This window comes from Haplochromis burtoni, unplaced genomic scaffold, assembly GCF_018398535.1.
Source record: "Haplochromis burtoni strain Fernald_Lab_line unplaced genomic scaffold, NCSU_Asbu1 Contig_1109, whole genome shotgun sequence".
NCBI classification, from domain to species: domain Eukaryota; kingdom Metazoa; phylum Chordata; class Actinopteri; order Cichliformes; family Cichlidae; genus Haplochromis; species Haplochromis burtoni.
Genome location: NW_024583470.1, coordinates 10989 through 22747, shown reverse-complemented (window position 1 = coordinate 22747; position 11759 = coordinate 10989). Strand labels below are relative to the sequence as shown.

At 41.7% G+C, this 11759-nt stretch overlaps 2 protein-coding genes across 4 annotated transcripts in view; both read left to right on the top strand.

Annotated features, from left to right (window-relative positions):
- Positions 1 to 4763, top strand: part of parp4 (poly (ADP-ribose) polymerase family, member 4) — a 55262-nt gene extending 50499 nt beyond the window's left edge. For all 3 annotated transcript variants that reach the window (XM_014330878.1, XM_014330879.2, XM_042216552.1), the window contains 5 exons: positions 14 to 768; positions 858 to 927; positions 2238 to 2340; positions 3548 to 3680; positions 3910 to 4763. In XM_014330878.1, the coding sequence (XP_014186364.1) occupies positions 14 to 768; positions 858 to 927; positions 2238 to 2340; positions 3548 to 3680; positions 3910 to 4117 (1269 nt within the window). In that variant the 3' untranslated portion in view covers positions 4118 to 4763. The remainder of the gene's footprint in view (positions 1 to 13; positions 769 to 857; positions 928 to 2237; positions 2341 to 3547; positions 3681 to 3909) is intronic.
- Positions 4764 to 9308: 4545 nt separating this feature from the next.
- LOC102307018 (trace amine-associated receptor 13c-like) overlaps positions 9309 to 11759 on the top strand; it is a 7536-nt gene continuing 5085 nt past the window's right edge. The window contains exons 1-2 of the mRNA XM_014330877.1: positions 9309 to 9481; positions 9827 to 10626. Of these exons, the coding sequence (XP_014186363.1) occupies positions 9309 to 9481; positions 9827 to 10626 (973 nt within the window). The remainder of the gene's footprint in view (positions 9482 to 9826; positions 10627 to 11759) is intronic.

Genomic DNA, 11759 nt, shown 5'->3' with positions numbered 1-11759 from the left:
TGCTTCAGACGATGTTCCCCACCTTTCTTTTCTTGGACACTCGGCTCCCCCTCCGCCTCCTCCTTTTATGAAGCGTGCTTCAGACGATGTTCCCCACACTTCTTTTTCTAGACCCCCACCTCTGCCTCCTTCTTTTATGAATCTTGCTTCAGACAATGTTCCCCACATTTCTTTTTATAGTCCCCCACCTCCACGTTATTCTTTTATGAAGCCTGCTTCAGAGGGTGTTTCAGGACATATTCCACAAGGACTGTCCAGACCTTCTTCATTTTGTTGTTACTCTCCTCGTAGTCAATCCATAGATTCATTTTCATTTGGCATTTCATCATCATCAGACAGTCAGGCAGTGAAGGACATCGATATTCAAATTCGGAGCTGTAGCACTCAGATTAGCAGGCCATCACTCCACATTCAAGGTTACACTTCAGCGATGAGTAATCAGGTACAGAGTGCACTTGATTCTGTGTCTGATGAGGAAGAACAGAGTTCATCTGAGTATGCTGAACGCGTTTCTTACAGGGCCTGTAAAAAGCCTGTAAAATACAAAGACGGAGCAGCAGCCAGGCGTCCGTCTTTCAGCCCAGATTCTTGTAGTTCTTTCTTTAAAGTTAACCAACTTCGTGAGACGTCAGCTCCAGCGGATTTAGAGCACCAAGCAAAACCTCACCTCCAAATATATGGTCGGGTAGGGAAAAGACCCGAGTTTAAGAGTAAAGTCTTTCCTAAGAAGTCCTATCTCCCGACTGTCCTGGGACATCAGTCAGCTGTGTGAGTCCCTGAACATTTCTACACACATTCTGTTTGTTAACTATGAGAAGTGTTTGTCTAACAGGTGGAAATGACTGTATGTTAACTAGGCTGAATGCAGCAGAATCTCCTGAAGCGCTGAAGCTCAAATGGATGAAGATCTTCCAGATGCAACATTCAGTGAGCTTTTTGTGGTTTTATAGTCTTGGGTTCACTTAAGCAAACATAGCTGTTTATCACTCGGACAAAGCAACAGCTTCCTTTGGCTCTCTGACAGGTTAAAACTGCAAGGGAAGCTTCATTTTTTTACTGAATCACTTGTTAACATCTGTTTTATTTCTATGGGACTTGTTCTTATCATTGTTAGGGTCGTGGGTGGGTGGAGCCTATTCCAGCTGTCATGGGGCGAAAGGCGGAGTACACCCTGGAGAGACTGCTAGTGTATTGCAAGGCTAACACAGAGAATTTAACCTCCTAGGACCTGGCGTCCACATGTGGACATCATATTCTGGGTTGTCTAGACCAAAATACAAAATTTTGGTAAAAACAAAGAATCACATAATTCTTTGTTTTTACATTCATCAGGTTCAATCAGCCCAAATAACGAGAAGAGAAAATGCCGTGAAAGAGTTCGGGTCTTACGAGGTTAAACGTAACTGTCAGGTTAGGCTCAGACTAGGGTTTTAGTCTATGTGATATATTAACAGCAAACATCCGTTGTTTTGAAACTTTAAGCTGCATTTCAGAGTTTTATGATAGGAACATATAAAGAAAGCTTCCAGTGATGCCCCTCTGCCTCCTTGTAGACACACCTGTCGTATCAATTTGAAAATTCTACCACACCTCGTTCTCAACTCGTCACATTCACAAGATTTCCAGAAAACTTGACCTCCAACCTTTACCTTATACTAAAGGCCACTGGTATTCAAACTGGTCTGAGGTTTGTAGTGGCTGCACCTGTTTTTGAGTTACTGCATTCACAAGCTCAAGTGTCCATGCTGCCCACCTGCCCAGCAGGGTGGAGACGGTACCCCCTCCATCTTTTACAGCCGAGGGGCGAAAATCATTTTGACGCAGAAAGAATCGCAGCTAATGATGAGTCTGGGATCATAATGGGGATATAAACAAGACCTTGCTATCACGTTTACCCAGAATGCAGTTTTTCAAATGGTATCCAGTTAATTATCAGAAAACAGATAAAACAGCCACGCTTCTGTCAATCTACATCACAGATATTAAACTGGTGATATATGTCATGACAGTGATGCTCAAAGTTGGTCATAGAGTTAAAAGTGTTTTATCGTAGTGAACGTTTCATGTGGTTAGCTCCTGTGCTTTGGTAGTTAGCAAGGCTCAAAAAAGCTGGACAGAATTAATAAAATGACCAAGGACAAAACTGTAACCCACACCTTTGTACTCTGAGTGCATGCAACTGGAAAAAATGTAAATGTCACTTTGATATAATGGCATTATTTTTATGCGTGTTGTAGGAAGGGTACTGGGAACTAACCACAGAGCTGGGGGAACTACTTAATGTCAACGTGGACCTGTTTGCCAACGTGTTCCTGAAGAACAAAGGCATCCATTCTCTCGGTGAGAGCTCGTTCAATTCTGATCTGGAGGTGGAAAAACTAGCTTTCAAGTTTTATGAAAGTTAACATGTATGTACGCTTAGTTGGGATCATGTTAACAATGCATATAAAATGTGACTCACATCCACCAAGGTCTTTAATGTCAACTTAAGATTTATTGGTGGAAAATTGACAAAAAGCCTCGAATAACTTAGAAACTACAGTTCTTACACGTGTGTTTTGTTAAAGTACATAAAGTGCCATATAAAGATTTACAGCATCAGGTTACATTTGAGGTCTGACCTAAGTAGTACTAAACAGTAAAAAGAAATGACGCATATCCAGTATATCCACATAAATAAAACCTAATTCTTTGCATTTGTTTTCATGGCACTTCTTAAAGTTTACAAATAACAGAAAACAAAGTGGTTCCAAACAAAAGCCGATGCTGTTCCTTTATTAAAACAAGCCCAGAGACTGATGGGTGGACAGATTTGTGCTCTGAGTGCTTCTTGTTTTTCAAGTTATTGTAAGTTTACTAAAAACATAAATTTACTTAGTTTTATAATTATTATGAGCTCACACTTAACACTTTACCTCGATGTCTGTAAGAAAAGTTTTGCAATAACCATTTTATACCAACACGTTCTCACTCACAAAGTGCAACATTTTGCGCTAAGTGACAAATCATCGATATATTACGCTTCCGATCACTCAACACGTCCCTATATTACAAGATCGGAAAAATGAGGAAACACGAGAACCATTTGGAATGAATCTACACGTTTGTTTTACTCGCTTTGGAAAACACGATCCAACATCATTAAAGTGCTGGTTATGGTTTGGGATCAGGTTAGGGCTGGAATAACCCGGTGCGTAGCACAAGAACACGGAGGGTCTCCTGTCACATTCCTCAGGAACGTCCGGGACATGACAAATCGTATATTACGACTCGGAAGTGAGAACGGTCTGTTTATATGCAGTTTTCTAGGAGCTCAGATGTTAATTAACCTTATTTTTCATTATTTCTTTAAAAAAAATCAGGCACATGTTAAACCTGTAGATTACTCCCTAGTGCGACGTTTAAATGGGCAGCTGTTGTTTGAGATTGATTCATTATGTTGATTCTGTTCGTCTGGACGTTGCGTCTGGTCTGGTAAGAACACTTGGGTTATAAAAGGACCATTTTGTGATTTCCTTTGGGATCTTTTTTGCATGTGTGTTTGAAGGCGTGACAGCCCACGCAGATATCCTGAGGCTGGTGGCGACTCTTCTGGTTCTGCAGCTGATGAAAGCGAACAAATTGGAAGAAGGCAAGCTGCTCCGCACCCTGTTCTGTCTGGAAGAAGCTTCTCAGTCCAGGTCTGTCCAACACAGGATGCACAACAGCTTAGAGTAAAATTTCTCTGCAGTTGTTACAAATCAGCTGAAATTAAGCTTGAAAAACATTTTGTACAAAATGTGATTTGATATATTAATGAAGCTTATTTCACTATGCCTTGCATGACTTTAGAAATGCAGGTCTGGAAATATTTGCACCACGATGGTTTTAACAAGTTTGTTCACTACGGTGACTGTCTTTTTCATTCAGGCCTGAACGATGGGAGCAGGTGAAGAAGGCGGTGGACTGGGTTTGCTGGGCTGACCGACAGTACCCCTGTGTCTATTGTCGGCTAGAGTTTGGTTTGAGCTGGGAGTCCGCCACCCGTCAGCTACTGGGTTATGAAAGCCTCCCTCCCTTCTCGCCTCTCTGTGGTCTTGATCTACAGAGGACAACGGCCCCAGTACTGGTCCAGTGAGAAGATGCTGTGGACACCGTGTAGCCTTTCAGAGGGGATTACAGTAGCTTTAGATATGCTTGTCGATGAATATGCATGTATTCCTGTGCCTTTTAAGAAGAATTTTGTACTCTGTGTGTTTATATATGTATGGCTAATCTCAAATGTCCTCTGCTGTAATCTAATTTCTCAAATGTTACAAATACAGGTCATTTACACGGAGCATTTACTGTACATAGAGCAGTTGTTTTGTCATCTGTGAAGTTTGCCCGAAAAGCAAACTGGTGTTTGATCCAGGTCAGGTGGTAAAATGTACTTAATTTGAGACACAAGTTGTTGTTTTTTTTTTTTTTGCATAACACAGTATCCATTTTTAAAACACTTCATAGCTGTTGGTGTTGGTGGCACTGGCTGACAGTCATTCACAGTTGTTGTTTTGTGCAGTGGGATAATGGTGGAGGGTAAATACCTCTGATGCTGGAGGACCGATGTTGACTCTCCAGTGATTGGGTAGCAGAATGTAGGAGTCTCCCCTGGTTACGGGCATCAGCCAGATTTGTGTCCTTTGTGTTTGATGCACATTGTAACGTGATTTTATAGTCAGTCAGTGACTTGATACTTATTTACATGTAACAAGGGTTGTTGTTAATAAATTGCTACTCTATGACCTGTTTGTGCCAGTGCTTTACCTTGCTGCCTTTTACAGCTTCTGCCGTGTTAAGTTGTTTGCTGAGGGAGGCTGAAGAAATTGAATACATGCAAAGGGTGCCAGGTTTGAGGGTCTCGGGATCTTATCACTGCTTTTTGAAGATGAAGTGGTTTTCTTAGGTTCACCAAGCTATCACATCCGGCTGACACCAAGATGGTTATAGTAAGGAGCTCAGTCATTTAGGTGAGAGAGGTGTTGACTGGCATGAAAACCATCACTATGTTCAGGCCGTCCCATCTGTGCTGAGAACAGAGGCAATGAGTTGAATGTGTTTTTCAACAGATTGAAATGCTCACCTCCCTCCTGATTTACCTGTAGTCATCCTTCAGTCCATGCCACTCTCTCTCCACTTTGCACCTCAGGCTACGTCTACACTAATCCGGATAAATCTAAAACACTCCGCGTCCACACTATCATTTTCAAAGAGTTGTGCATCCACACTGAAGCGACCTAAAATGCTTACATTCCAGTCCTGCGCATGCATGTAAAGTACGGTAAGAAGATTCGACCCGCCTCATTTCTGTCTGCCGTTTATTTTCTTTCCGGCTCTTTGAAAATTAGCAAAATGTGGAGGAAAAGCACAGAGTTTTTTTAAATGGACTAACAATGAGGTGGAGTTGTTGCTGCGAGGAACACAAAAGCACAAATTGCAAAAGCGAGTGCGAATTAAAGAATTTAAAGAAAAGCTCTCTGGAGCATGTGCAGACTGATATTAATCTTTAACAGGGCTGTCAAACCTGAGAGCTGACAGAACAACTGCTGCTCCGCTGTCTCAGTTTAATTGGTCACATGACTGCATCATATAACTAAAATGGGTCATCTTTCCAAAAGTCTGCGGTTACGCTGTCCACACCGCTGCGTGAAAACGCTGTTTTCAGTTGTTTCTGCTTTTTCAAAAAGCTCCATTTTCCTTGATCGAAAACGCCGTCTCAGTGTGGAGTGAAGGCCAAAACGGAGACAAAAAGATACGTTTTCGTTTGAAAACGTATTAGTGTGGACATTCCTGACACCCCTCCCCCCACCTGTCACTTTCACTCATGTCCAGGCTCATGAAGACTGGACCAGAAGGCGAGCACTGTGAGCGAAATAATGCCAACTTTCCTGGGTGATAAGCTAACAGCAATGAATGTGGATGCTTGTCTTGTGACCTGGATTGTTGAGTATGTGAGTCACAGTATGTGCGTCTTCTTTATTGTGTGTCTGATAAGGTGACCAACAACACAGGGGCACCCCTTCCTCTTCACCATCTACACTGCACAGAGTCCTGCCACCTTCAGAGGTTTTCTGATGACTCTGCGGTGGTTGGATGCATCACTGAGAGTGATGAGTCACAGTACCGGGCTGTGGTCGACTCCTTTGTCAGGTGGTGCGATCAGAATCAGCTGCAGCTCAATGTGGCAAAGACCAAGGAATTGATAGTGGACTTCAGGAAGACCAGGAAAACTGTGACCCCTGTTTCAATCCAGCGGGTCGATGTGGACATTGTGGAGGGCTATAAATACCTCAGAGTACACACTGATAATAAACTGGACTGGTTAAAAACACCACTGCACTTTACAGGAAGGGCCAGAGTCATATCTATTTTCTGAGGCAACTAAGGCTTAGACGTTTTCAGCTGAACTTTGCTCACCACTTCCCACAACCACCCTGACTCTCCTTTCCCTGTGTTTCAGTGCCCTACACCGCTGATTCTTGAACCACAGTTTTCCTGCTGACCCAGCCAGTTTAAGCTCATGTCTGCCTGGTCTGGCATAGTCTTTCATAGTCCATGTTAGATGTGTTTAATACTCTAGCTTGTGTCCCGATCCGTGATTGAGGTGTGAGACAAACGACTACTGGTCCAAGTGCGTCAAAACAATGATTTTATTAAACACGTGTGTGGAAAGATACAGCTCTATATTGTCAATACGGATCTTCCATCAAAACATACTTTCAGCATGGTTTTATTATGTCAGGGTTAACGCCCCTTCTCGCGTCAGAAAAAACATCACATGTACAGGTTATAATTAACGACAGTTCAACAAGTTTCCGTGTTCAACAGCATTTCCTCCTTATTTGGTTGTCTGGCCCCCCCAGATGTTTCCTGTGGACCCCGGATCACTAGTTGCTAAACAGAGACAAAGTCTTTCACCTTTACCCTGGAAATGATACTTCATGCCTATGTGTATGTAAGCGTGTTAGGCCTTCATTCACAGCATACAGGTCATTGCATCAGTATATCAGTTCAGAAATGGCGCTGAACGACGCTTTAAGCCTTCCTTAGACTGTATGCTCAACTCTATCATGAGCACAAATGCAATGTGCGTAATAACCTGATTGAAACTGTATGTTTAATAAATGGAATAAATGACACTGCTCAAAGCTAAATAAAAAGATGTAAAAGAATCAACCTGATATAAAATGATATCATCCCCACACTTGCACATTCATAGTTCATTTGCTCGAATCCGGTTTCATAGCCCTAGTTCTTGGTCATTGTGTTGTACTTTGTTTCTGTAAATAAAATATTCTAATCACTAAGCTCTGCTTTTGGTTTCATTTCTCACTGCTGGCTACCGAGCCCTGACACCCCCAAGGCAACTGTTCCAGATGGGAGCTGTTACGAAATCAGTTTTACCTCGGTTCTTTTTATTCCTCGAGCATCCAGAGACGGCACCGGACTCAGTCATTTTCACAAAACCTTTATTCATCTTTACTCATCTTTACTCTTCTTCATTTATCTTCGTTTAAGCATGTATCTTCTAGAAGGGAAGACGAGGCCGGTGTCCCTCTGCAAAAAATCTTCACCCCTTTGTTCGTTACAGCCAGCTTTATAGAGGCGTCCCCATCATAAAACCCCCCCACGGTGTGCTGCAAACTCTGTCTGTGTCTATGTGCACGAGCACATGAATGCCTACATGTGCGCGTTCCCACGTGTCTATGTGAGTGCTCGTGTGTGACTGTGTACGCATACCTGTGTGTATGTGTGAGTGCACATGAGTGAGTGTGCGTGTGGATGTGTGTGCGTGACAGTTAAAACACTGTGGGTGTAGGTGACTCCCTTGGTCATAAAACCCATCTCCCTTCCAGACCACAGTTACAAATGTTGAGACCCCCACCCAAACATCCTCTGGGGAATTTCCACTCAGTGGGGGAGAGGCCTCCTACAATCTACTCCTAAGTTCACGACACAGTGAGACCTTTATTATATTGAGGGCAGTATCAATGCCTCTACAATAGTTCTACATTCTATGATAACACATTTCTAAACTCTAAAATCAGCTAAACATTCAACATAGCCCACAAATCCAACACAGATGGGTCCAGTTGTCCAGTATGTTTATTTTTAAAAGAAACAGCAAATCGAGCTATTTCTTACCATGTCAAAACAGCATCCCAGTAAAGGAAAGCTTCAGCTCTCAAGGTTGCTCAGTGACAAACTCTTCCAAGTCTGGAACATATAATAGGTCGTTTGATAAAGTGGGAGACACAAACAGATGAAAAAGGGTTTTACTCCATAAAAGAGCTGGCCTTCCTCAAAATAGCTGAAAAGCGTTTCTACCAGGATGAAACAAATAGTTGGGTAGCTCCACCACCTTTTCATTCTCCAAGACCACGACTCCCCAACAACAGACAGCAAGCCAGTCACCCTCTTGCTTCACTCAGTCGAATGCTGAAGAATTGACCTGGAATGAGACAATAGTTTATGCAAGGTATATCAACAACAGCCTTCTGGGTGTCCTTGTGCGGTTTTACAAGTATCGAGTGGTAGCTACTGCTGATATCAAAGATATTTTAGTTCTCTCGTGAAAAGACACTAAAAAAGAAGAACTTTGTGCAGTACTTTTGGTATTTATATTTGTAATTGAGCTATATCAGACCTATTTCTTTTATTTTGTAACTTTGTAATATATTGTATTATTTAATTAGTTCAGTCTGTTGCTGTTCTTTTTCTCTTGGAGCAACTGTAACAACATTATTTACTTCGGGATTAATAAAGTTTTCTGATTTTGATTCTGATTGAGAAGAGAACTGTTACTCCTTCACATCAAAAGGAAGCCGGTGAAATGGGTCAGACATCTGGATATGATGCTTCTTGGACACTTGGATGAGGTGTTTGGGGAATGTTTATCACAAGACCCTGTGGTAGACCCATGACATGCTGGTGACATTATGTCTTTGGAGCCCAGAAAAATAAGCATAGGTGGCTGGACAGGAGGCATAGGCATCCCTTCTTAGACTCGTGCTCCTGAAATCCAGGAGAAACAGCAGGAAATGAAATGATGTATCGGTGGAATGGGTGTGTTTTTATTTTTGTCAAGCTGTGAAACATAAGTAAATCTCAGGACGTGCTATCATGTGCATTTCCAGTGAAAGCGTTAGAGAATATCACACAAGAGATTTTCTGGTGTGGTGGATGGAGAAAAGGAGTAGGAGGAGTAAGGTACGTCACATTACACGGATAGCTTTAGTCAGAAAGGTGCCAGTGTTCAGCAGCTTTCATCTTCTTTTCCCTTTCTGCTCATGGAGAACGTGTATGGACAACAATTCTGCTTTCCACAGCTCCCCAACACCTCCTGTAGGAAGCCGCTGCAACATCACAATCAGACCATTTTTCTCTACATTCTGCTTTGCTGCATCTCTCTGCTCACAGTGACTCTCAACGTCCTGGTCATCATCTCTATCTCCCACTTCAGGTGTTAAAGTAAACTTTACTGTGATATATTGTGTTTGACTTGAGCATACTTGGATTAGCTACAGAGTACTCTTCACATTTGGCCTTTACTAAACTGTAATAGCTCTCTTTTAGAAAGGAACAGCTGATGTGATAAATGTTTGTACTATTTAACTGAAATGATTTCATATTCTGACCTCCTCCTCTCAGAATGATGTGGAAACGAGAGGTTTGCCCTACTTTGTTGCACTGGATTGTTTATTGTATGTTGTTTTACTTTCAGAACTGGTGCATTACTGTAGCATTCCACCTGCTGCAGGTTTATTAATATTATGTTACGTCTTTCTTTCTGTTTTTTTCTTCTCAGGCAGCTTCACAACCAAACCAACCTCTTCCTCCTCTCTCTCGCTGTCTCAGACCTCCTTGTTGGCCTCCTGCTGATGCCGCCTCGAATCCTCCTTTTAGGGGGCTGCTGGTTTTTGGGCACCTTCATGTGTGGACTGTTTTACTATGCCTCTTTTGTTCTCACATCTGCCTCAGTAGGAAACATGGTGCTTATTTCATTTGACCGGTATGTAGCTATTTGTGACCCCTTGTCCTACCCCACTGCAGTTACTGAGAGAAAAGTCCAAATCAGTGTCTGTCTGTGTTGGGCCTGTTCACTGCTGTATAACGGCACAATACTAAACAACTTTCTGAAGCAGCCAGACAGATATAATTCTTGTGACGGGGAATGCATAGTTGTAATTAATTTCATAACTGGTGCTTTTGATGTCGTAGCTACCTTCATCGGCCCCACTGCTGTGATTATATTTCTGTACATGAGAGTATTTCTGGTGGCTGTGTCTCAGGCTCAGGCTATGAGATCTCATGTTGCCTTTGTTACTTCAAAGGGTTCAGTTCACGTTGCCATTAAGAAGTCTGAGAGAAAAGCAGCTACAACTATTGGTGTTGTTGTGGCTGTGTTTCTGATGTGTTTCTGTCCTTACTTTTATCCCTCTCTCGCAGGGCAGGACACATCAACCAGTGTGGAATTTTCAGTTTTTGGGGTCTGGTTACTTTATTGTAATTCCTGTCTAAATCCACTTATCTATGCGTTTTTCTATCCCTGGTTTAGGAAGACTGTTAAACTGATAGTTACATTGCAGATTTTGCAGCCTGACTCTTGTGATGCCAACATACTGTAGAATTCAAATCCTATCACTCCTCAGTTAGTCAAATACACTGTAAAGACCAAAGGTCAAAATGTGAAAAAATAAGTTGATATCTGACATCTTCTTCAGCTGTTAATGAAAAGTTGCATCAATTATTTGTAATACTGTATTAATATTGATTATTACCAGCTGTACTAAACAATATTAATCAAGAATTCATCAAGATCCTTTAACTTCTTCATGAAAAATGCACATGCATACTCCAGAGTCACTATGAAGACTCATCTTCATTCACTCCACTCTCGTCAAAGAACCTTTTTAATTTGTAGATGGTTCCTTAGCTATTACAAATGGTTCTTTAAAGAACAAAAGGTTCTTCATCCTTAGCTGTCTAAGTTTGATGGTGTAAATGGCATAAATATTTACTCACTATAACGAGACTGTGAATTATACTGTGTGTTTTCTTTGTGTGCATGTGTGTGCAAAGGGGGAGGGCGGGTTAACTGGTGATTAACCTTTAAGAGAAGATGGTAGGAAACTGAATATTCAAATAAAGTTAGAAATACTTGCTTAAAAATATACTGGTGGCAGGGGTGGGGGCCAAAGCCTAAAGACACCCCCCCCCACACACACACACACACACACCTAACCCAGCAAACCCATTGATCACAAATAATGTGATAATAGAATATGAAATTTATTATTAAGATGTTTATGAATATGGTGAGTTAACAAACAGTAGACACAATACACACCTTCAAATACTGTACTTTAGTTTTAAGTTTTAATAAAGCATTACTATTTTCTGCTTCAAGGCATTACTTTTGAGATTATTATATATATTAGAAACTATAGCATAATGATAATACTAGTTATTGTAAACTTTACAAACCACCCAGCAGTATATAAAGTCAAATTATAAAATACAAGTAAATAACAATTGCACAACAGAATGTCAATGAGTTTTGACAAAGCGCACTGCTTAGGTAAAGGATCTGAGTACTTGTTCATCACTGAGCAATTTGTTAATATGTGTTTTTAACCCAAATGACAGGGAGAGAGAGAGACGTCAGAACACGTCGTACTATGGCAACCTCCCGGGAGGGACGGAGGGGGTCAGTCGTTGGGATGCGCAGGCAGATCGCG